A 26,969-nucleotide genomic window follows, 5' to 3' on the forward strand; every position below is an offset into this window, starting at 1 on the left:
GGTGGGTCAGTAACTGGTATGGTCAGGTAGACTAGTGGTTAGAGTGGTCGGTCAGTAACTGGTATGGTCAGATAGACTAGTGGTTAGAGTGTTGGGTCAGTAACTGGTATGGTCAGATAGACTAGTGGTTAGAGTGGTGGGTCAGTAACTGGTATGGTCAGATAGACCAATGGTTAGAGTGTTGGGTCAGTAACTGGTATGGTCAGATAGACTAGTGGTTAGGGTGGTGGTCAGTAACTGGTATGGTCAGATAGACTAGTGGTTAGAGTGGTGGTCAGTAACTGGTATCGCTGGTTTTAAAACCTGACCTGTCAAATTGAAAATGTGTCGATGTGCCCTTAAGCAAGACACTTACATCTAATTTGCTCCATGGTCACCATACTACTACGACCCTGTACAACAACACATATCATACTACTACGACCCTGTACAACAACACCTATCATACTACTACGACCCTGTAAAACAACACCTATCATACTACTATGACTGACCCTGTAAAACAACACCTATCATACTACTATGACTGACCCTGTAAAACAACACCTATCATACTACTACGACCCTGTACAACAACACCTACCATACTCCTACGACCCTGTACAACAACACCTATCATACTACTATGACTGACCCTGTAAAACAACACCTATCATACTGCTATGACTGACCCTGTAAAACAACACCTATCATACTACTATGACTGACCCTGTACAACAACACCTATCATACTACTATGGCTGACCCTGTACAACAACACCTATCATACTACTATGACCCTGTAAAACAACACCTATCATACTACTATGACCCTATAAAACAACACCTATCATACTACTATGACTGACCCTGTAAAACAACACCTATCATACTACTATGACTGACCCTGTACAACAACACCTATCATACTACTATGACCCTTTAAAACAACACCTATCATACTACTATGACCCTATAAAACAACACCTATCATACTACTATGACGGACCCAGTACAACAACACCTATCATACTACTATGACCCTTTAAAACAACACCTATCATACTACTATGACCCTATAAAACAACACCTATCATACTACTATGACGGACCCTGTAAAACAACACCTATCATACTACTATGACCCTTTAAAACAACACCTATCATACTACTATGACCCTGTACAACAACACCTATCATTCTTAGAGAAGAGAATTCCTGTTAATAGACACTCCTATCATGCAAGACACCTTGACTTGCATTATACTCTCACTGCAGAACAACATTCTCATGAAATCACATGACTTCTAGTTAGAGAAGAGGATTCCTGTTAACACGGCCTGCTACAAGCAGGAAACAAGTTATGGACGAAACAGAAATGTGACATGTCTGTTTTACAGTAACCCTGGATGAGGAATGTGTGAACTATCTTGTCATCTCATTGGCTAACCACATTGGAACATTCTAGTCTTTAAGGACATGAACTGGCAGAACAGGTTTCAGCAAAGTATGGAGTCATTGTTTTCAGGAAGGTGTAACCATGCCGATGGGAAGGACAGGAGGCAGACTAAGTGCAAGGGCAGCCACCTGAACTGCTGTCCTACAAAGACAAACAGCATCTACACAAACAGCCACCTGAACTACAGAGACAAACAGCCACTTGAACTACTGTACAACAAAGACAAACAGCCACCTGAACTACTGTACAACAAAGACAAACAGCCACCTGAACTACTGTACTACAAAGACAAACAGCATCTACACAAACAGCCACCTGAACTACTGTCCTACAGAGACAAACAGCCACCTGAACTACTGTCCTACAGAGACAAACAGCCACCTGAACTACTGCCCTACAGAGACAACCAGCCACCTGAACTACTGCCCTACAGAGACAAACAGCCACCTGAACTACTGTCCTACAGAGACAAACAGCATCTACACAAACAGCCACCTGAACTACTGTCCTACAGAGACAAACAGCATCTACACAAACAGCCACCTGAACTACTGTCCTACAAAGACAAACAGCCACCTGAACTACTGTACTACAAAGACAAACAGCATCTACACAAACAGCCACCTGAACTACTGTACTACAAAGACAAACAGCATCTAGACAAACAGCCACCTGAACTACTGTCCTACAGAGACAAACAGCCACCTGAACTACTGTCCTACAGAGACAAACAGCATCTACACAAACAGCCACCTGAACTACTGTCCTACAGAGACAAACAGCATCTACACAAACAGCCACCTGAACTACTGTCCTACAAATACAAACAGCATCTACACAAACAGCTACCTGAACTACTGTCCTACATAGACAAACAGTCACCTGAACTACTGTCCTACATAGACAAACAGTCACCTGAACTACTGTCCTACAAAGACAAACAGCCACCTGAACTACTGTCCCACAGAGACAAACAGCATCTACACAAACAGCCACCTGAACTACTGTTCTACAAAGACAAACAGCATCTAGACAAACAGCCACCTGAACTACTGTCCTACAAAGACAAACAGCCACCTGAACTACTGTCCCACAGAGACAAACAGCATCTACACAATCAGCCACCTGAACTACTGTCCTACAAAGACAAACAGCCACCTGAACTACTGTCCCACAGAGACAAACAGCATCTACACAATCAGCCACTTGAACTACTGTACAACAAAGACAAACAGCCACCTGAACTACTGTACAACAAAGACAAACAGCCACCTGAACTACTGTCCTACAGAGACAAGCAGCCACCTGAACTACTGTCCTACAAACACAAACAGCCACCTGAACTACTGTCCTACAAAGACAAACAGCATCTACACAAACAGTGAATCTGAGAAAAATGGCTTTAAAGTTTGTTTCCTAGTCCATGCATATCAGCCATGACCACTGATCTGACCTATGACCCCTAAGTACTGATACTACACTCTGCCTTGGTCTGACCTTAAACAGCTGTCTGGGTAATGAAACAGCAAAGTGCAGCATCTAGAAATCTAAATGTGTTGATCCAGATTTATTGTTGTTTTTCTGTTTGATGGAAACAGAGTTCTAACTACATTCCAACTGTATTTAATGGTGTTATGTAGTTGTGTTGTCATGTTGTATTGTAGTAACCCTCAACTGTATTTAATGGTGTTATGTAGTTGTGTTGTCATGTTGTATTGTAGTAACCCTCAACTGTATTTAATGGTGTTATGTAGTTGTGTTGTCATGTTGTATTGTAGTAACCCTCAACTGTATTTAATGGTGTTATGTAGTTGTGTTGTCATGTTGTATTGTAGTAACCCTCAACTGTATTTAATGGTGTTATGTAGTTGTGTTGTCATGTTGTCATGTTGTATTGTAGTAACCCTCAACTGTATTTAATTGTGTTGTGTAGTTGTGTTGTCATGTTGTGAATGTTGTATTATAGTATGCCTAACCCTCAACATTTTCTGGTGATGGAGAGAGACACCAAACAAGACACAGAGACAGCAACAGAAGAATGGGATATGATGGAGAGAGACACCAGACAAGACACAGAGACACCAACAGAATAGGATATGATGGAGAGAGACACCAGACAAGACACAGAGACAGCAACAGACGACACAGAGAAAGTGATGGAGAGAGACAGAAGAATAGATTTCCAGACAGTTGTAGATTGTATGCCAAGGCACATTGTAAGAGCTATAAAGAGAGAGGGAGTGGGAGAGAGAACAGGCAGAACCTGATATGTAAATGAGCAGAGCAAATGAAAGTAACTTTAGACGACCTGATGATCATCCAGACTGTGTTTCTATTGAGAGATAAAAGGTAAGACGACAATTGTTATGTGTATTAATATAGTTGATATTGTTGTGTGTATTCATATAGTTGATGATATTGTTGTGTGTATTCATATAGTTGATAATATTGTCATATAGTTGATGATATTGTTATGTGTATTCATATAGTTGATGATATTGTTGTGTGTATTCATATAGTTGATGATATTGTTATGTGTATTCATATAGTTGATGATATTGTTATGTGTATTCATATAGTTGATGATATTGTTGTGTGTATTCATATAGTTGATGATATTGTTATATAGTTGATGATATTGTTATGTGTATTCATATAGTTGATGATATTGTTATGTGTATTCATATAGTTGATGATATTGTTGTGTGTATTCATATAGTTGATGATATTGTTATGTGTATGCATATAGTTGATGATATTTTTGGTGGACAGTGTTATAATAGGCCTTAAATGTTTGATATAAATTAGATGCGTGGGGTGAATTTGTTCTGTGCCCATCTGTGTGCCCCAGGGTGATCACTCCTACACTATCTAGAATCTAAAAGGGTTCTTTGGCTGTCCCCATTGTAGAACCCTTTTTGGTACTAGGTAGAACCCTTTTGGGTTCCATGAAGAACCCTTTCCACAGAGGGTTCTACATGGAAGCCAGACGGGTTCTACCTGGAACCCAAAAGCATTCTCCTATGGGGACAGCCAGATGACCTGTTTGGAACCCTTTAGTCTAAGATTGTACTGTATCATAGGTCTATAGACCAGGGTGATCTCCTACTGTATCATAGGTCTATATAGACCAGGGTGATCTCCTACTGTATCATAGGTCTATAGACCAGGATGATCTCCTACTGTATCATAGGTCTATAGACCAGGGTGATCTCCTACTGTATCATAGGTCTATAGACTTGTCTTCTCAAAACAGGCTTAAAACACAACAAGCAACAAACAAACATTTTCTCTTTCTAATCTACTGTTAACACTTTTTACTCAGGGAGGTATTTTGTGTGAAAGACTAACAACAACTTACACTTCCTCAAAACAGGTTGTGTGTATTCATTAGTGCCCACCGTAACAAAACAACAGAAACCGTTTAGGTCACATTGTACAGCGTTTAGAGAACTGTTTATGTTTTATGCAACATTTTAATACTGTTGGCTGTGGAGTAAACTAATGAACACAACCCAGGTTGTAGCCTATGACTCGGCATGTTGATACCTGCCTGATGCTGAAACCTGATTGTAGCCTGAGGGGTAAACTTTGATACAGGCTTGATATACTGGTTTTCTAAAAATAGCCAAGGCTGCCCGTAGGGTGTTGACCTCCCTGCCTGCTGTTTTCAACTATATTAACAGCACAGGCTGCCCGTAGGGTGTTGACCTCCCTGCCAGCTGTTTTCAACTATATTAACAGCACAGGCTGCCCGTAGGGTGTTGACCTCCCTGCCTGCTGTTTTCAACTATATTAACAGCACAGGCTACCTGTAGGGTGTTGACCTCCCTGCCCGCTGTTTTCAACTATATTAACAGCACAGGCTGTCTGTAGGGTGTTGACCTCCCTGCCCGCTGTTTTCAACTATATTAACAGCACAGGCTGCCTGTAGGGTGTTGACCTCCCTGCCCGCTGTTTTCAACTATATTAACAGCACAGGCTGCCTGTAGGGTGTTGACCTCCCTGCCAGCTGTTTTCAACTATATTAACAGCACAGGCTGCCCGTAGGGTGTTGACCTCCCTGCCTGCTGTTTTCAACTATATTAACAGCACAGGCTGCCCGACATTCGTTGAACTAAGAGACACAATAATACGAGTGAAAGGATTTTAGGATAATATCAGTAAGTGTTGATTTAGAGTTGTCTTCTGGGTTCAGCCTTCTAGTTGCCTTCATCAACAGGTTGAAATGTAATAAATGACATCACAATGACATGTCCTCAGAGTTGGAAAGATCCTACATCTGAACACATTATTTAACATGGTGACATGGTGCTGCTAGTGAAAGAAGACATTAAGAGACAGAATACAGGCGGTGGAGGTTGCACAAAGTTTACGTACAACAATATATTGAACTAGGTAGACTGAGCATAGAGCTAAAGGCTATAACCACGGGGAAGAAACTGTTCAGATTGGGGTCTATAACATCCAATCACAGAGGCTTACAGCAGCTGACAGTTGCAACTTCATTGCTAATAACTCAAACTTCCTTTTTCAGATAAAGACCTCATCTCTGTACAGATGTAGGATCTGAATTTGATCACCCTGTTGCAGGAAAACTAAAACTTGCAGTGTATTTGATGTTTTAAAAGGCTTCTGAAGTTTGTCATTTCCACTTTCCACTTTAAAATGTTAATTATAATCCACATAATTTTTCTGCTGTATTAAACTGTCTCAAATTAAGATCCTACATCTGTAGCAAAACAGGATATATATATCTCTACCTCTTCCATGTGTATGACTCTATCAGGATATATATATATCTCTACCTCTTTCATGTGTTCTCCTTTGACCAATTGACATCTTTTATTTACTGTTGTTTAGGCTGGTTGAATGAGTTGTCTATGAAAGCTACTTCATCTGTAAGAAAACAGGCGGCTGCACCAGTGACTGTAAGTTATGTGATTTCCTCATGTGAAATTAAAAGTATGTTTGTAGCCTACGCAGTTACAAAATGGCTGTTGAAACTGTGGCACATATTTCTCAGTACATTAGAAGTCAGATAAATGTGTTGAGACGTTGGAAAGATGGGGAAAACTCTCGTTGGTCTTGGCTTCCTACATACGATTAAAAGGTTAGTCGATGTCAGACATTAAATAGTCAGAGTAGGTTGGAGCTATGATCACTTATCATGCTGACAAACCTGATGGTCTCTGTGAACTGATCTGAACAGGTTTAGGCTGGTCATCTATGATATGTAGGTTATATACAGTACATTCTCTTTCCTGCTACTGGAATGACTATAACATTATGTGAACTGACCTGAACAGGTTTAGGCTGGTCATCTATGATATGTAGGTTATATACAGTACATTCTCTGTCCTGCTACTGGTAGGACTATAACATTATGTGAACTGATCTGAACATGTTTAGGCTGGTCATCTATGATATGTAGGTTATATACAGTACATTCTCTGTCCTGCTACTGGTAGGACTATAACATTATGTGAACTGATCTGAACAGGTTTAGACTGGTCATCTATGATATGTAGGTTATATACATATTACATAATATAACATCTACATATCACTACCAACCCACTACTACATTATAACCTAGTCTACTTTACATAATATAACATATCACTACCAACCCACTACTATACATTATAACCTAGCCTACTTTACATAATATAAAATCTCTTACTTGATGCAAAAAACATTTCTGAATGGATCAATGATTTCCCCTCAGATCAATCATGTCCATTTTAGCCCTTCTGTCTATATTCTCAGATACATTTAGAAAATAACAGATTGAAAGACAATAAATAGCCCACCTTTAAATAATAAAATAAGAATTTGTTCTTAACTGACTTAAATAAAAAAGGTGAATAAAATAATTGTGAGACATGGCCTTGTGCTGCTGTAATGTCTAGAACTACCTTAAAAGTTACTTATTATTATTATTATTGACAGTTACCATGGAGAAGAGATGTCACATCTACATATTCATGTGATTGTATTAAATAACCTGACTGTTTCGATATGTCTGTTAGTAAATGTTTTATAAGAGATTATTAATAAATTATAACAATTGATATTCAAGAATTACTGTGTTAACCACAACCAACATGTTGGATCTCTGTTTAGTTGTCACTGTGTTAACCACAACCAACATGTTGGATCTCTGTTTAGTTGTCACTGTGTTAACCACAACCAACATGTTGGATCTCTGTTTAGGGGTCAGTTCTCTAAAATGAGTCTCTCTGGGGAGAGAGATGAGGGGGACCCTGCCTCAAAAATGAGACTCTCTGGGGAGAGAGAGGGAGGACCTGACACCAAAGCTAAGAGGTGAGATGACAGTTGTGTTTAGGAATTATTTTGAGTTTCTTTCAAAAAATGCTATTTCCAAAAATGTTCACATTAGTTTTTTTAATCAGAAATGGTTGCTTATGGCTACCTCCAAAGGGAGAACTTGAAATAACACGATGTAGAGAATTAAATAATCAAAAGAAAAACGTGTTTATTTTACACTCTCAGAAAATAAGGTTCCTTCTAGACTCTCAGAAAATAAGGTTCCTTCTAGAACCAAAAAGGCTTCTATCACTTCATTAATATATGGAACCACTAAAACATTATATATATATTTGGGTTCAGTGAAGAAGAACCTCTAGAGTTCTGATCAACAAAAGGTTGTTGTGTGTTGAGCATGTGTTGAGGATGTGAACCCAGCAGTCCTCCAGTGGTCAGATCAAGTCCGCCTGTATTTTCCAGCACCCGGCCTGGGATTCGAACCAGCCACCTTTCAACCACAAGTCCAATTCCTGCCACAGCTCCAACTCCTTGGCCTTTGGGCAAAAACCTGAGTTAATCTTCAGAAATAAGCATGAGTTAATCTGCCAAAATTAAGACAAAATGGTATCACTTACCAAAAGCACAAGACATACTGTTGCATGTAGGTCTATATTATTAATGGATTGATCATATAGAAATATACAAACATTATTATAAACTACTACAAAGCAATTACATGTGGCTCAGGAACCACTGACTCTGCATTATTTTATAGTAATATCAAGACACCTGCTGTTAACTCTTAACTACTTAGGACACCTGCTGTTAACTCTTAACTACTTAGGATACCTGCTGTTAACTCTTAAATACTTAGGACAGTTCACCAGGTGTCCTAAATATCTGCTGACTAGGTGGGACTAGAGACTTCATGCATAGCTTTAATTTATACCCATAAGTGTAAATTGTCTTTATTCTCAGCACTTATACAACCAATTTTCTACTCTGAGACGCTTTGTGGATGTGGTCCCTGATCTCAACATATTGTTATAAAAAAAAACAGAATGTTTGTTTTACATAATAATAAAAAATGAATATTACTAATGTAACCCACTGTAAAGACTGGGTTTAGTTGATTGTGTTTCACTGATCATGTCTGTGTTCTGGAACTGTCCGCGTCCCCGTACAGAACAGTCCGCGTCTCCGTACAGAACTGTCCGCGTCCCCGTACAGAACAGTCCGCGTCCCCGTACAGAACAGTCCGCGTCCCCGTACAGAACAGTCCGCGTCCCCGTACAGAACTGTCCTCGTCCCCGTACATAACTGTCCGATCCTTTTCACTCTCTATTCTTTTTTTATTTTGTGGTTCACTGGATTCATCATCATCGAGACGAAAGACAGACGAACGACCTGCTAGCCAGTCGGTACAGTAAGCTAGCTAGCCACTCTACCAGCAGCATCCTAGTTATCCTAGCTAGTCTGTACAGCTCGGTAAGCTAGCTAGCTACTCTACCAGCAGCATCCTAGTTATCATAGCTAGTCGGTACAGCTCGGTAATCTAGCTAGCTACTCTACCAGCAGCATCCTAGTTATCCTAGCTAGTCGGTACAGCTCGGTAATCTAGCTAGCTACTCTACCAGCAGCATCCTAGTTATCCTAGCTAGTCGGTACAGCTCGGTAATCTAGCTAGCTACTCTACCAGCAGCATCCTAGTTACCATAGCTACCACTACATCATCACCGGCTGTCTGCATTTCTTGTGGACCGATGGAGCTCCCCGGTTGTTTCTTCCACCTGTTAAATCCCGGTGAGGCTTCTCCCTCTCTCGTTGACGGATGCTGGCTACCTCTGTCCGGTTCTCCTCTCTTCACTAGATGGACGGTAACTTTAGTGTTTAAACCCTCTGTGTCCAAGGACCAAACTTTTGAATATTATTTTATTGTATATTATTACGTAGGTATTGAACACCGGGTAAATAATCACTAGTCAGAACCTCAACCTCAGTATACATTCATTATAAAAATCATCTTAATATCTGATATTGTGAGTAAACAACCTCGAGAGTGCGTCTTCCAGCCCTCCAATAAATGACATAATTCAACCCTCTCGGTTAGTAAATTTACCTCAACATGCCCCCGGAGACGGCAGAGTAATGACACCAGCCTTTTAGCGGGGCTGACAGACTGACTACAACGCTCGCGTCGCAAATTGAATTTCGTTATTAAAAATGACACACTGCTCGCGCGCCAACGAGCGTCTAGAAGTCAGTTCTATTTGTGACGCAGTTCGCGCTGCATCTTTTCATTGGTTTATAGACGCAGGTACCCACGTGGCATCTCCTCATTGGTTTATAGAAGCAGGTACCCACGTGGCATCTCCTCATTGGTTTATAGAAGCAGGTACCCACGTGGCATCTCCTCATTGGTTTATAGAAGCAGGTACCCACGTGGCATCTCCTCATTGGTTTATAGAAGCAGGTACCCACGTGGCATCTCCTCATTGGTTTATAGAAGCAGGTACCCACGTGCCATCTCCTCATTTAGCAAAAAAACATAACATAAACATAACTTCTTTAAACAATAAGAGCTAATTTACGAACATTTCTAAAAATGGATATATGGCTTTTTTTTCTTTTCTCATGTTTCCCCATCTGAGCTCAGAGTAGATGAGAGATGTAATGTTTGTCTCTGTTGTGTTGAAGACCAATCAAGCAGGAGAGACCAGCCTCCCCTGTTCCCAGCTGTGTGTCCATGAAGAGTGACTGGTCTATGAGTCAACCTATACACTTTAGAGAGGGAGACTTTTCTACTGAACAAAGGTAAGAAGAACTCATGGGTCCTGGTCAGTGAGTTTAACAACACTGTCTCTAGTCATTTCTCCTCTCCCATTTTCTCCCATTTTCCCATTTATTGTTGTTGTTTTCATAATTCATAGGCTAATCATTTTGTAAATTTTCATAGTCCTAAAACAATATTAAACAAACACAACATTCCCTCCGTGTGTGTGTGTGTGTGTGTGTGTGTGTGTGTGTGTGTGTGTGTGTGTGTGTGTGTGTGTGTGTGTGTGTGTGTGTGTGTGTGTGTGTGTACTCCCTGGATGAGGAGATGTAATCTCATGTTTTGTCCACAGAAACCAACAGGAGAGATCAGAGTCAGAGATTCTCAGTGGTCAGTCTTCCCAGAGTCATCAAACAGACCTGGCCTCCATATTCAGTGTATGTGGTCCTGTTATGTACATCTGTTTTTGTTTACCTCAAGTAAAGTTGATCTGTCAATCATTCATTAATGTGTTAATGAGAAAAGCATTTCTTCTCTTGCTTAACTTATTTACTTAATTTATTTCAGTTGCTTGAAGAGAAAATTATGACATTTGTGAAGAACGAGCTGAAGATGTTCAAGAGCATTCTTAGTCCAGAACTCCCAGAAGGCTTTGAGAGTCAGAAGCAGGATAAGGAAGTGGTGGACCCTGAAGATGAGAAGCAGGAGAGCAGTGCCAGAGAGGGGGCTCTGAAGATCACACTGCACATCCTGAGGAAAATGAACCAGAAGGAGCTTGCTGACACACTGGAGAAATGTAAGATCTGTCTGCCTCATGTTGAATGCTGTTTTATAACATTTAAAAGCTGTAGCTAAAGTACAGCTAAAGTAGCTGTGTAACTTAATGATATTGTAGCAGCCTTAACACAACACCTAGTGACCTCATCAAGTAGCAGCAGGGATGTGTTGTGGTGATTAATTTAGAGAAAGAGAGAACATTAATAATACCATCAATAAAACCAATAATAATATAATCAGTCACACCAGTCTGTAACGCATAATAAAAACTTTTACAGATTTATACAGTCAGTTACGAGAACAAATTATTATAATTTACAACTTTATAACAGTCCTTCAATACTGTAGGCATTAAAACAGACGTAATATTAATATCCTCTGTGTTATTTCTAGATTCAGATGAGATTGCTGTGATTTGCCAACGTGAACTCAAATCTAATCTAAAGAAGAAGTTTCAATGTGTATTTGAGGGGATCGCTAAACAAGGAAACCCAACACTTCTCAATAAGATCTACACAGAGCTCTACATCACAGAGGGTGGAACAGGAGAGGTCAATAATGAACATGAGCTGAGACAGATTGAGACAACAACCTGGAAACAAGCAAGACCAGAGACTGCAATCAAATGTAACGACATCTTCAAACCCTTAACTGGACAAGACAAACTTATCAGAACTGTGCTGACAAAGGGAGTCGCTGGCATTGGAAAAACAGTCTCTGTGCAGAAGTTCATTCTGGACTGGGCTGAAGGAAAAGCAAATCAGGATGTCCAATTTGTATTTTCATTCCCTTTTCGGGAGCTGAATTTGATGAAAGCGGACAAACACACTTTCATTGAACTTCTCAATCACTTCTCAGTGGAAACAAAACAATCAAGAATCTCCATCTACAACAAGTACAAAGTTCTGTTCATCTTTGATGGTCTGGATGAGTGCCGACTGCCCCTAGACTTCCAGAAGAACAAGATCTGTTGGGACGTCACAGAGTCAACCTCAGTGGATGTTCTGCTGACAAATCTCATCAAGGGAAATCTGCTTCCCTCTGCTCTCCTCTGGATAACTACCCGACCAGCAGCAGCCAATAAAATCCCTTCAGGGTGTGTTGACCAGGTGACCGAGGTACGAGGGTTCAGTGACCCACAGAAGGAGGAGTACTTCAGGAAGAGATTCAGTGATGAGGACCTGGCCAGCAGAATCATCTCACACATAAAGACATCAAGGAGCCTCCACATCATGTGCCACATTCCAGTCTTCTGTTGGATTTCTGCAACAGTCCTTGAACACATGCTGAAACATAAGAGAGAAGAGATGCCCAAGACTCTGACTGAGATGTACACACACCTTGTGGAGTTTCATACCAAACAGAAGAATGAAAAGTATCTTGGGAAAGAAGAGACAGGTCCACACTGGAATAAAGAGAGCATTCTGTCACTGGGAAAACTGGCTTTTCAACAGCTTGTGAATGGCAATCTGATTTTCTATGAAGAAGACCTGAAAGAGGCTGGCATTGATGTCAATGAAGCCTCAGTGTACTCAGGATTGTGCACACAGCTCTTTAAACAGGAATGTGTGCTGTACCAGGACAAGGTGTACTGCTTCGTACATCTGAGCATTCAGGAGTTTCTGGCTGCTGTATATGTGTTCCTCTCATTCATCAACAACAATGAGAATCTAATGGACGAACCTCAATCAAAGTCCAGTATCTTTTCTTCGCTGTTCAGAGAGAAGCCTAAAGTTACTTTCTACAGGAGTGCTGTGGATAAAGCCTTACAAAGTGAGACGGGAAACCTGGACCTTTTCCTCCGCTTCCTTCTGGGCCTCTCACTGGAGTCCAATCAGAAGCACTTACGAGGTCTACTGACAAAGACAAGAAGCAGCTCACAGAGCCATGAAGAAACAGTCAAGTACATCAAGGAGAAGATTGGGGAGGATCTCTCTCCAGAGAGGAGCATCAATCTGTTCCACTGTCTGAATGAACTGAATGACCATTCTCTAGTGGAGGAGATCCAAAGATACCTGAGCTCAGGAAGTCTCTCAAAACCCAACCTGTCACCTGCACAGTGGTCAGCTCTGGTCTTTGTGTTGCTGACTTCAGAAAAGGAGCTGGATGTGTTTGACCTGAAGAAATATTCCAGATCAGAGGAAGGTCTTCTGAGGCTGCTGCCAGTGGTCAAAGCCTCCAGAGCTGCTCTGTGAGTAAATAAAATGACATTTAAGAACTAATCATCAGGAAGCAATATTCAGTTTAGAGAAAAATATTTATTATAATATGTACATAATATTATTTTGAAAAACATACTGAATAAATTCATTGATTTTCACATTAGTATAACAATATGACCATACAATTCTAGGAGATGGAAGATGAATCTATATGTTGTTTGAGAGAATAAACCAAATGCATCTGCCATTGTCCTTCTACACTACTGGTGTTAAATTGACAGTGTGTTTGTGAAGTCATGATGATCTCTTTGTCAGGCTGTCAGGCTGTGGAGTCACAGAGAAAGGCTGTGCTTCTCTGGTCTCAGCTCTGGAGTCAAACCCCTCACACCTGAGAGAGCTGGATCTGAGTAACAATGACCTGAAGGATTCAGGAGTGAAGCTGCTCTCTGCTGTACTGGGGAATCCCCACTGTAAACTGGAGACTCTGAGGTCAGTATTCCTGTATTTGGTCAACAAGTGATAACCGTTCACCAGATCCACATGTGTTTACCAGACACACATAGTCCACACCATATGTGTTTGGACAGTGAAGCTTACAGTTTTAAATGTGGTGCTCCAGCATTTTGGATTTGAGGTAGAATGTTTCATATTAGGAGACAGTACAGAATGTCACCTTTTAATTAAAGGTATTTTCATACATATATATTTTGCAGTTTATAAATGAAAACAATTTATGTATCTTGTTCTCCCATTTGAAAAAGTCATATTTTGGATAAATTATTTTAGTCATAAGTTTAGTATTTGGTCCCATATTCCTTGCCTGCAGTGATTACATCAAGCTTGTGATTCTACTAACTTGTTGAATTAATTTGCAGTTTGTCTTGGTTGTGTTTTGGATGTTTTTCCCAATAGAAACTGAATGGTGAATAATGTCCTGTCATTTTGGAGTCACTTCACTTGTATTGTCAGTAAGAATAGAAGATGTTTCTGAACACTTCTACATTCATGTGGATGCTACTATGATGATGAATAATCATGAATTAATCGAGAAAGTGACAGAGGCACAAATATCACACCCCCTCTGTTGGTAATGACTCTGTTATTGGTAATGGTGAGAGGTTAGTATGTTTTGTTGTAGTCTCTGTTATTGGTAATGGTGAGAGGTTAGTATGTTTTGTTGTAGCCTCTGTTATTGGTAATGGTGAGAGGTTAGCATGTTTTGTTGTATCATCTGTTATTGGTAATGGTGAGAGGTTAGCATGTTTTGTTGTAGCCTCTGTTATTGGTAATGGTGAGAGGTTAGCATGTTTTGTTGTAGCCTATGTTATTGGTAATGGTGAGAGGTTAGCATGTTTTGTTGTAGTCTCTGTTATTGGTAATGGTGAGAGGTTAGCATGTTTTGTTGTAGTCTCTGTTATTGGTAATGGTGAGAGGTTAGCATGTTTTGTTGTAGCCTCTGTTATTGGTAATGGTGAGAGGTTAGCATGTTTTGTTGTAGTCTCTGTTATTGGTAATGGTGAGAGGTTAGCATGTTTTGTTGTAGTCTCTGTTATTGGTAATGGTGAGAGGTTAGCATGTTTTGTTGTAGCCTCTGTTATTGGTAATGGTGAGAGGTTAGCATGTTTTGTTGTAGCCTCTGTTATTGGTAATGGTGAGAGGATAGTATGTTTTGTTGTAGCCTCTGTTATTGGTAATGGTGAGAGGTTAGCATGTTTTGTTGTAGCCTCTGTTATTTGTAATGGTGAGAGGTTAGCATGTTTTGTTGTAGCCTCTGTTATTGGTAATGGTGAGAGGTTAGCATTTTTGTTGTAGCCTCTGTTATTGGTAATGGTGAGAGGTTAGCATGCTTTGTTGTAGCCTCTGTAACATTCTAACTCATTATTATCATGATGCATTCAAGATCTTTTTTAATCATGGCATCCTCAGGATTAATTTTGTCGTGTTTAGAGACATGTTGTCTACTCACTTATAAATAACATTTCTCCAGTCATCATCCACTATTCAGTAATAATTGACAAAACAATAATAACCCAATATACATCCAAAACAAACTATGAAACATTTGATTTCAAAACCATTAATTGATGAATAGAAATGGCAGGTTTCAGGACACTGATATATCTGAATATGTTGAAAATAAAAAAACTGCCACTATTTTCAACACCAAAGAATAGCAGTGTTATATTAATATGATTTGACTCTTTGCAGGCTGTCAGGCTGTCTAGTCACAAAGGAAGGCTGTGCTTCTCTGGTCTCAGCTCTGGAGTCAAACCCCTCACACCTGAGAGAGCTGGATCTGAGTAACAATGACCTGAAGGATTCAGGAGTGAAGCTGCTCTCTGCTGTACTGGGGAATCCCCACTGTAAACTGGAGACTCTGAGGTCAGTATTCCTGTAGCTGGTCAACAAGTATTGGTATTTGGATTTGGATTTATTATGGATCCCCGTTAGCTGTGTGTGTGTGTGTGTGTGTGTGTGTGTGTGTGTGTGTGTGTGTGTGTGTGTGTGTGTGTGTGTGTGTGTGTGTGTGTGTGCCAATGTTTGTGTTGCTTCACAGTCCCCGCTGTTCCGTAAGGTGTTTTAATTTGTTTTTTAAATCTAATTTTACCTCGTCAGTTATTTGATGTGGAATAGAGTTCCATGTAGTCATGGCTCTATGTAGTTCTGTGGAATAGAGTTCCATGTAGTCATGGTTCTATGTAGTACTGTGGAATAGAGTTCCATGTAGTCATGGCTCTATGTAGTTCTGTGGAATAGAGTTCCATGTAGTCAAGGTTCTATGTAGTACTGTGGAATAGAGTTCCATGTAGTCATGGCTCTATGTAGAACTGTGGAATAGAGTTCCATGTAGTCATGGCTCTATGTAGTTCTGTGGAATAGAGTTCCATGTAGTCATGGCTCTATGTAGTTCTGTGGAATAGAGTTCCATGTAGTCATGGCTCTATGTAGTTCTGTGGAATAGAGTTCCATGTAGTCATGGCTCTATGTAGTTCTGTGGAATAGAGTTCCATGTAGTCATGGCTCTATGTAGTACTGTGGAATAGAGTTCCATGTAGTCATGGCTCTATGTAGTACTGTGGAATAGAGTTCCATGTAGTCATGGCTCTATGTAGTTCTGTGGAATAGAGTTCCATGTTGTCATGGCTCTATGTAGTACTGTGGAATAGAGTTCCATGTAGTCATGGCTCTATGTAGTACTGTGGAATAGAGTTCCATGTAGTCATGGCTGTATGTAGTACTGTGGAATAGAGTTCCATGTAGTCATGGCTCTATGTAGTACTGTGGAATAGAGTTCCATGTAGTCATGGCTCTATGTAGTACTGTGGAATAGAGTTCCATGTAGTCATGGCTCTATGTAGTACTGTGGAATAGAGTTCCATGTAGTCATGGCTCTATGTAGTTCTGTGTGCCTCCCATAGTCTGTTCTGGACTTGGGAACTGTGAAGAGATCTCTGGTGACATGTCTTGTTGGGTATGCATGGGTGTTGAAAGCACCGAGCTGTCGGTTTAAACTACTAGCACACAGCTCAGTGCTTTCAACATGTCAATATCACTCATAAATACAAGTAGTGATGAAGTCAATCTCTCCTCCACTATCAGCCAGGAGAGATTGACTGGCATATTATTAACATTAGCTCTCTGTGTACATCCAAGGGCCAGCCGTGCTGCCCTGTTCTGAACCAGCCGTGCTGCCCTGTTCTGAACCAGCCGTGCTGCCCTGTTCTGAACCAGCCGTGCTGCCCTTTTCTGAGACAATTGCAATTTTCCTAAGTCCTTTTTTGTTGCACCTGACCACAAGACTAAACAGTTCAGGACAAAACTTGGGCCTGTAGGACCTGCCTTGTTGATAGTGTTGTTAAGAAGGTAGAAACTAGGGCCTGTAGGATCTGCCTCGTTGATAGTGTTGTTAAGAAGGTAGAAACTAGGGCCTGTAGGACCTTTCTTGTTGATAGTGCTGTTAAGAAGGTAGAAACTAGAGCCTGTAGGACCTGCCTTGTAGATAATGCTGTTAAGAAGGTAGAAACTAGGGCCTGTAGGACCTGCCTTGTTGATAGGGCTGTCTAGAAGGTAGAAACTAGCGCCTGTAGGACCTGCCTTGTTGATAGTGTTGTTAAGAAGGTAGAAACTAGGGCCTATAGGATCTGCCTCGTTGATAGTGTTGTTAAGAAGGTAGAAACTAGGGCCTGTAGGATCTGCCTCGTTGATAGTTTTGTTAAGAAGGTAGAAACTAGGGCCTGTAGAATCTGCCTTGTTGATAGTGTTGTTAAGAAGGTAGAATCTAGGGCCTGTAGGACCTGCCTTGTTGATTGTGTTGTTAAGAAGGTAGAAACTAGGGCCTTTCTTGTTGATAGTGCTGTTAAGAAGGTAGAAACTAGGGCCTGTAGGACCTGCCTCGTTGATAGTGTTGTTAAGAAGGTAGAAACTAGGGCCTGTAGGACCTGCCTTGTTGATAGTGTTGTTAAGAAGGTAGAAACTAGGGCCTGTAGGACCTGCCTTGTTGATAGTGTTGTTAAGAAGGTAGAAACTAGGGCCTGTAGGACCTGCCTTGTTGATAGTGTTGTTAAGAAGGTAGAAACTAGGGCCTGTAGGACCTGCCTTGTTGATTGTGTTGTTAAGAAGGTAGAAACTAGGGCCTGTAGGACCTGCCTTGTTGATAGTCTTGTTAAGAAGATAGAAACTAGAGCCTGTAGGACCTGCCTTGTTGATTGTGTTGTTAAGAAGGTAGAAACTAGGGCCTTTCTTGTTGATAGTGCTGTTAAGAAGGTAGAAACTAGGGCCTGTAGGACCTGCCTCGTTGATAGTGTTGTTAAGAAGGTAGAAACTAGGGCCTGTAGGACCTTTCTTGTTGATAGTGCTGTCTAGAAGGTAGAAACTAGAGCCTGTAGGACCTGCCTTGTTGATAGTGCTGTCTAGAAGGGAGAAACTAGGGCCTTTAGGACCTGCCTTGTTGATAGTGTTGTTAAGAAGGTAGAAACTAGGGCCTGTAGGACCTTTCTTGTTGATAGTGCAGTCTAGAAGGTAGAAACTAGGGCCTGTAGGACCTGCCTTGTTGATAGTGTTGTTAAGAAGGTAGAAACTAGGGCCTGTAGGACCTTTCTTGTTGATAGTGCTGTCTAGAAGGTAGAAACTAGGGCCTGTAGGACCTGCCTTGTTGATAGTGCTGTCTAGAAGGTAGAAACTAGGGCCTGTAGGACCTGCCTTGTTGATAGTGTTGTTAAGAAGGTAGAAACTAGGGCCTGTAGGATCTGCCTCGTTGATAGTGTTGTTAAGAAGGTAGAAACTAGGGCCTGTAGGACCTGCCTTGTTGATAGTGTTGTTAAGAAGGTAGAAACTAGGGCCTGTAGGACCTGCCTTGTTGATAGAGTTGTTAAGAAGGTAGAAACTAGGGCCTGTAGGACCTGCCTTGTTGATTGTGTTGTTAAGAAGGTAGAAACTAGGGCCTGTAGGACCTGCCTTGTAGATAATGTTGTTAAGAAGGAAGAGCATCTCTTTATTATGGACAGACTTCTCCCCATCTTAGCTACTACTGCATCAATATGTTTTGACCATGACAGTTTACAAGTGTTACTCCAAGGAGTTCAGTAATCTCAACTTCCTCAATTTCCTCATTATTTATTAAAAGTTTTAGTTGAGGTTTAGGTTTTAGTGAGTGATTTGTCCCAAATACAATGCTTTCAGATTTAGAAATATTTAGGGCTATCTTATTCCTTGCCACCCACTCTGAAACTATCTGCAGCTCGTTGTTGAGTGTTGCATGTCATTTCAGTCGCTGTAGTAGCTGACGTGTATAGTGTTGAGTCATCCACATACATAGACACTCTGGCCTTACTCAAAGCCAGTGGCATGTCATTAGTAAAAATTGCTCCATCTGGTGCTATTCTCCAGCATTTTGGATTTGAGATAGAATGTTTCATATTAGGTGACAGGACAGAATGTCACCTTTTATTTGAGGTTAAAGGTGAGAGGTTAGCATGTTTTGTTGTACCCTCTGTTATTGGTAATGGTGAGAGGTTAGCATGTTTTGTTGTAGTCTCTGTTATTGGTAATGGTGAGAGGTTAGTATGTTTTGTTGTAGCCTCTGTTATTGGTAATGGTGAGAGGTTAGCATGTTTTGTTGTAACCTCTGTTATTGGTAATGGTGAGAGGTTAGCATGTTTTGTTGTAGTCTCTGTTATTGGTAATGGTGAGAGGTTAGTATGTTTTGTTGTAGCCTCTGTTATTGGTAATGGTGAGAGGTTAGCATGTTTTGTTGTATCCTCTGTTATTGGTTATGGTGAGAGGTTAGCATGTTTTGTTGTAGCCTCTGTTATTGGTAATGGTGAGAGGTTAGCATGTTTTGTTGTAGTCTCTGTTATTGGTAATGGTGAGAGGTTAGCATGTTTTGTTGTAGCCTCTGTTATTGGTAAAGGTGAGAGGTTAACATGTTTTGTTGTAGTCTCTGTTATTGGTAATGGTGAGAGGTTAGCATGTTTTGTTGTAGCCTCTGTTATTGGTAAAGGTGAGAGGTTAGCATGTTTTGTTGTAGTCTCTGTTATTGGTAATGGTGAGAGGTTAGCATGTTTTGTTGTAGCCTCTGTTATTGGTAATGGTGAGAGGTTAGCATGTTTTGTTGTAGTCTCTGTTAATGGTAATGGTGAGAGGTTAGCATGTTTTGTTGGAGTCTCTGTTATTGGTAATGGTGAGAGGTTAGCATGTTTTGTTGTAGTCTCTGTTATTGGTAATGGTGAGAGGTTAGCATGTTTTGTTGTAGCCTCTGTTATTGGAAATGGTGAGAGGTTAGCATGTTTTGTTGTAGCCTCTGTTATTGGTAATGGTGAGAGGTTAGCATGTTTTGTTGTAGCCTCTGTTATTGGTAATGGTGAGAGGTTAGTATGTTTTGTTGTAGCCTCTGTTATTGGTAATGGTGAGAGGTGAGAGGTTAGTATGTTTTGTTGTAGCCTCTGTTATTGGTAATGGTGAGAGGTGAGAGGTTAGTATGTTTTGTTGTAGCCTCTGTTATTGATAATGGTGAGAGGTTAGCATGTTTTGTTGTAGTCTGTTATTGGTGATGTTATTGGTGATGGTGAGAGGTTAGTATGTTTTGTTGTAGCCTCTGTTATTGGTAATGGTGAGAGGTTAGCATGTTTTGTTGTAGCCTCTGTTATTGGTAATGGTGAGAGGTGAGAGGTTAGTATGTTTTGTTAAAGCCTCTGTTATTGATAATGGTGAGAGGTTAGCATGTTTTGTTGTAGTCTGTTATTGGTGATGTTATTGGTGATGGTGAGAGGTTAGTATGTTTTGTTGTAGCCTCTGTTATTGGTAATGGTGAGAGGTTAGCATGTTTTGTTGTAGCCTCTGTTATTATATTATATACTGTCACCTCATATGAAACATTTGAAATTTTATCTTCACTGTCTAAATAGATATGGTGTGGACTGTATACTCAATACAATCTAAATCTGATACCTCACTGTCTAAATAGATATGGTGTGGACTGTATACTCAATACAATCTAAATCTGATTCCTCACTGTCTGTCTTCTGACTGATACTGCTTTTTAAACTGGTCTGGTCAGTCTACTATAATATTTGTACTATACATGTTTCTCTCTACAAGCAATACTTTGATAATTTGTCATTTTTAATAATGATACACTATTTTATGAATAGATATGGAAGGTTTCAGGACACTGATATATCTGAATATGTTGAAAAAATATACTGCCACTATTTTCACCACCAAAGAATATCAGTGTGATTTTAATATGATTTGACTCTTTGCAGGCTGTCAGGCTGTCTAGTCACAGAGGAAGGCTGTGCTTCTCTGGTCTCAGCTCTGAGGTCAAACCCCTCACACCTTAGAGAGCTGGACCTGAGCTACAATCACCCAGGAGACTCAGGAGTCAGACTGCTCTCTGCTGGACTGGAGGATCCACACTGCAGACTGAAGAAACTCAAGTATGTAGAGGGTTTATGTCAATGTTCATATCAGACATGTTGGACTTATCAGGCTAGTTAAGAAAAACATTCTGACCACCACTTGGACAAAGTTATATGCTGACTGTGTGTGTGTGTGTGTGTGTGTGTGTGTGTGTGTGAGTTCAGGTGTATCCCTCAATGACTGTCTGTTCTTCTGCTTACTGCTACAGTGTGGAACATGGTGGAGAGAACAGAATGAAACCTGGGCTTAGAAAATGTGAGTGTTGACTGATGTGAAGAATATGACTAAGAATAAGTCTTAATTCAAGTTAAGTCAAAGTCAAAGACCACCATCATTACTGACTTGGTCATATTAAATATCAGCTGTAGTTCTACAGAAGCAGAAATCAGGGACACCAAAGTTTACAAAGAGTTGCTTTGACAGTGGGTGTGTGTGTGTGTGTGTGTGTGTGTGTGTGTGTGTGTGTGTGTGTGTGTGTGTGTGTGTGTGTGTGTGTGTGTGTGTGTGTGTGTAATTAATGGGAATAAGTGTGTTTTATATTACCATACAGTATAACATATGATCATTCAACAAGTCTCAAGTTACCTTAACTTCTCCTTTTGATACCTAGAAACATCTACATTAAATGAATTAGTGAAAAGTGAGTTAACATTCTAATGTGAATGATGATGATTTCTAATATTGTGTCTGGTTTCATCCATCAGATGTCTGTGATCTGACACTGGACCCAAACACAGTAAACAGACTCCTCTCTCTGTCTGAGGGGAACAGAAAGATGACATGGAGGAGAGAGGAGCAGCCGTATCCTGATCACCCAGAGAGATTTGAGGGCTGTAGACAGGTGCTGTGTAGAGAGGGTCTGACTGGGCGCTGTTACTGGGAGGTAGAGTGGAGTGGGAGAGAGCCTGGTATAGGAGTGACATATAAAGGAATCAACAGGAGAGGAAGGGGTGATGACTGTTGTCTTGGATACAATGACAAGTCCTGGAGTTTGATCTGCTGTGACAACAGTTACTCTGCCTGTCACAATAATAATCTCACTACCATAGTCGTCCCCTCCTCCAGCTCCCACAGAGTAGGAGTGTATCTGGACTGGCCAGCCGGCACTCTGTCCTTCTATAGAGCCTCCTCTGACACACTGACCCACCTGATCACATTCACCTCCACATTCACTGAGCCCCTCTATCCAGGGTTTTATGTTTGTGTTGACTCCTCAGTGTCCCTGATATAATCACCTGACACACACACACAACACAAACACAGTGGAAACACACACACGAACACACACATTCACTGGACACACACACAAAACTGGAAACATACAACACTGGACACAGGAATACACTGTACAAACACACACAAGCACACACTGGGCAGAGACACACACACACACACACACTGGGCAGAGACACACACACACACACACACTGGGCAGAGACACACACACACACACACACTGGGCAGAGACACACACACACACACACTGGGCAGAGACACACACACACACACTGTGCAGAGACACACACACACACTGGGCAGAGACACACACACACACACACACTGGGCAGAGACACACACACACACACACACACTGGGCAGATACACACACACACACACACACACTGGGCAGAGACACACAGACAGAGACACACACACACACACTGGGCAGAGACACACACACACACACACACACACACACACACACTGGGCAGAGACACACACACACACACAAACACACACACACACTGGGCAGAGACACACACACACACACACACTGGGCAGAGACACACACACACACACACTGGGCAGAGACACACACACACACTGGACAAACAAAAATACACACACACACACACACACACACACTGAACACACACACTGGACACACACACACACACACACACACTGGACACACACACACACACACACACTAGACACACACACACACACACACACACACTCGACACACACACACACACACACACACACACACACTGGACACACACACACACACACTGGACACACACACACACACACACTGGACACACACACACACACACACACACTGGACACACACACACACTGGACGGACACACACACACTGGACACACACACACACTGGACAAACACACACACTGGACAAACACACACACTGGACAAACACACACACACACACACACAATTGTACACACACACACACTGGACTCACAAAAACACACACACACACTGAACACACACACGCTAGACACACACACACACACTCGACACACACACACTGAACACACACACACACACTGGACACACACTGCACACACACACACACTGAACACACACTGAACACACACACACACACACACACACTGGACACAGACACACACACGCTAGACACACACACACACACACACACACTGGACAAACACACACACAAACACAGTGGACACACACTGGACACACACACACACACACACACGCTAGACACACACACACACACAATTGGACACACACACTGATCACACATATACACACTGAACACACACACACACACACACACACACACACACACACACACACACAATTGGACACACACACACGCTGGACACACACACGCTAGACACACACTGCACACACACACACACACACTGAACACACACACACACACTGGACACACACACACACACACAGTTGACACACACTGGACACACACACACACACACACACTGGACAAACGCACACACTGGACTCACAAACACACACACACACACACGCTAGACACACACACACACTGAACACACACACACACACTGGACAAACAAACACAGTGAACACACACTGGACACACACACACACTGGACAAACACAATCACACACACACACACTGGACACACACACACACTGGAAACACACACACAGGACATAATTCCTATAATTGTGACCTTGACCTCCACAGGTCTGGGTCTCCTACATCATGAATGTATTTTATGTTGAATAACAAATTGTAATATATATATAATAATAATAATATAATAATAGAATTATATACAATTATATCTGGACATACGCTCCATAGTTGTACAAGTATACAAGGATATATTGTACTTTTCATAATAAAACAGACTTGAAACAAGAAAAGGCTGTTAATTGTGAAAACAGTTTGTTTATTGATTTAACGTTTCCTCTGTCAGGTTGATGTTAACCTGCGACTGGTTGAAACATGAAACAAATATGACATGAAATACAAAACAATTAAATATGTGGAATAGAATTAAACAATTTAGTACAACAGAGTGTTGTGATGCAGGGTCACTATAGCAACAGAGTGTTGTAATGCAGGTTCACTATAGCAACAGAGTGTTGTGATGCAGGGTCACTATAGCAACAGAGTTCTCTCTCCCTCTGCTCTCTCTGTTCTCTGCTCTCTCCCTCTTTCTTCTCGCTCTCTCTGCTCTCTCTGCCCTCTTCTCTCTGCTCTCTCACTCTGCTCTCTCTCTCACTCTCTGATCTCACTCTCTGCTCTCTCAGCCTGCTCTCTGCTCTCTCTCTGCTCTCTGCTATGCTGCTCTCTCTTTTCTCTGCTCTCTGTCTGTTCTCTGCTCTCTGCTCTGCTGCTCTCTTTTCTCTGCTCTCTCTTTGCTCTCTGCTCTCTCTCTCTCTGCTCTCACCATCTTAACAGTGGTGCAGTTTGGACAATCACCACTTGATGGCAGTGTTAAACCAGAAGTGATGAAAACAACATCACTGCAGAGAGAGAGAGAGAGAGAGAGAGAGAGAGTCTAATATACTGATATACAGTAACATTCAGAAAGTATTCAGACCCCTTGACTTTTTCCACATTTTGTCACGTTACAGCCTTATTCTAAAATGTATTAAATGTGTTTTTCCCCTCATCAATCTACACACAATAACCCAGAATTACAAAGCAAAAACGGTTCACTTTATGTGTGAACATTTTTATTTAAAAAAAAACGTAGATTTCACAGAGGGAGAGGGAGAGTAGAGAGTCAGAACAGAGGGAAAGAGAGAGAGAGGGAGGGTAGAGAGTCAGAACAGAGGGAAAGAGAGAGAGAGGGAGGGGAGGGAGACAGAACAGATGGAAAGAGAGAGAGAGGGAGGGTAGAAAGTCAGATCAGATGGAAAGAGAGAGAGAGAGAGAGAGAGAGGGAGGGTAGAGAGTCAGAATAGAGGGAGGGTAGAGAGTCAGAACATATGGAAAGAGAGAGAGAGGGAGGGGAGGGAGACAGAACAGAGGGAGAGAGAGAGAGGGATGGTAGAAAGTCAGATCAGATGGAAAGAGAGAGAGAGAGAGAGAGAGAGGGAGGGTAGAGAGTCAGAATAGAGGGAGGGTAGAGAGTCAGAACATATGGAAAGAGAGAGAGCAAACCCGTAGCCTCAAGCTCATTACCATAACGCAACGTTAACGTTAACGTTAACGTTAACAACGTTAACTAAAATCTCAAATGAAATGAAAGAAATATATTCACTCACAAGCTTAGCCTTTTGTTAACAACACTGTCATCTCAGATTTTCTAAATATGCTTTTCAACCATAGCTACACAAGCATTTGTGTAAGAGTATTGATAGCCTAGCATAGCATTAAGCCTAGCATTCAGCAGGCAACATTTTCACAACAACAAGAAAAGCATTCAAATAAAATCATTTACCTTTGAAGAACTTCGGATGTTTTCAATGACGAGACTCTTAGTTAGATAGCAAATGATCAGTTTTTCCAAAAATATTATTTGTGTAGGAGAAATCGCTCTGTTTTGTTCATCACGTTTGGCTAAGAAAAAAACCAGAAAATTCAGTCATTACAACGCCAAACTTTTTTTCCAAATTAACTCCATAATATCGACAGAAACATGGCAAACGTTGTTTAGAATCAATCCTCAAGGTGTTTTTCACATATCTATTCGATGATAAATCATTCGTGGCAGTTTGGTTTCTCCTCTGAACCAAATGGAAAAATGCACGCAGCTGGAGATTACGCAATAATTTCGACGGAGGACACCAAGCGGGCACCTGGTAAATGTAGTCACTTATGGTCAATCTTCCAATGATATGCCTACAAATACATCACAATGCTACAGACACCTTGGGGGAACGACAGAAAGTGTCGGCTCATTCCTGGCGCATTCACAGCCATATAAGGAGACATTGGAACACAGCGCATTCAAAATCTGGGGCACTTCCTGTATGAAATTTCATCTTGGTTTCGCCTGTAGCATTAGTTCTATGGCACTCACAGACAATATCTTTGCAGTTTTGGAAACGTCAGAGTGTTTTCTTTCCAAAGCAGTCAATTATATGCATAGTCGAGCATCTTTTCGTGAAAAAATATCTTGTTTAAAACGGGAACGTTTTTTTATCCAAAAATTAAAAGGGCGCCCCCTATATCGAAGAAGTTAATTACCAAATTGAGCCGGTCGGTCACATTTGAGAGCGAGACAGATATGTAGCCTTTTGCAACAAAAAACATTTGACTCTCTGAAATGAAACCATCAAGGGATAGAATATAAACAAATACATGTCTGTCATTGAACAATCCATGATTAGATAGTGAAAAAACACTATTTATTTGATCATTTCTGTAAGCAATAAAATCGAATTCACCAACATTTCTGAAAAGTGA

General features: G+C 41.1%; 2 protein-coding genes across 2 annotated transcripts in view; both read left to right on the forward strand.

The window, feature by feature from the left end:
* The window catches only part of LOC139405168 (NLR family CARD domain-containing protein 3-like), a 457,948-nt gene that overhangs the window by 80,770 nt on the left and 350,209 nt on the right, over positions 1-26,969 (forward strand). The window contains exon 2 of the mRNA XM_071147586.1: positions 7,658-7,709. Within this exon, the coding sequence (XP_071003687.1) occupies positions 7,674-7,709 (36 nt within the window). The 5' untranslated portion in view covers positions 7,658-7,673. The remainder of the gene's footprint in view (positions 1-7,657; positions 7,710-26,969) is intronic.
* On the forward strand, positions 7,719-22,574 carry LOC139405166 (NLR family CARD domain-containing protein 3-like). Its single transcript, XM_071147584.1, has 9 exons — positions 7,719-7,768; positions 8,898-9,033; positions 11,052-11,280; positions 11,661-13,452; positions 13,739-13,912; positions 15,632-15,805; positions 21,187-21,277; positions 21,395-21,398; positions 22,048-22,574. Exons 1-9 carry the CDS (start codon positions 7,719-7,721, stop codon positions 22,572-22,574), a joined length of 3,177 nt encoding a protein of 1,058 aa, XP_071003685.1.

This window comes from Oncorhynchus clarkii, unplaced genomic scaffold (genome assembly GCF_045791955.1).
Source record: "Oncorhynchus clarkii lewisi isolate Uvic-CL-2024 unplaced genomic scaffold, UVic_Ocla_1.0 unplaced_contig_8549_pilon_pilon, whole genome shotgun sequence".
Lineage (NCBI taxonomy): Eukaryota > Metazoa > Chordata > Actinopteri > Salmoniformes > Salmonidae > Oncorhynchus > Oncorhynchus clarkii.

Coding starts and splice junctions, on each gene's coding strand:
- LOC139405166 (XM_071147584.1), top strand. CDS start 7,719: ATGAGACTCTCTGGGGAGAGAGAGGGAGGACCTGACACCAAAGCTAAG. Junction 7,769..8,897: donor CCTGACACCAAAGCTAAGAG/GTGAGATGACAG, acceptor GTCCCCGTACAG/AACAGTCCGCGTCTCCGTAC. Junction 11,281..11,660: donor TGCTGACACACTGGAGAAAT/GTAAGATCTGTC, acceptor TTCTAGATTCAG/ATGAGATTGCTGTGATTTGC.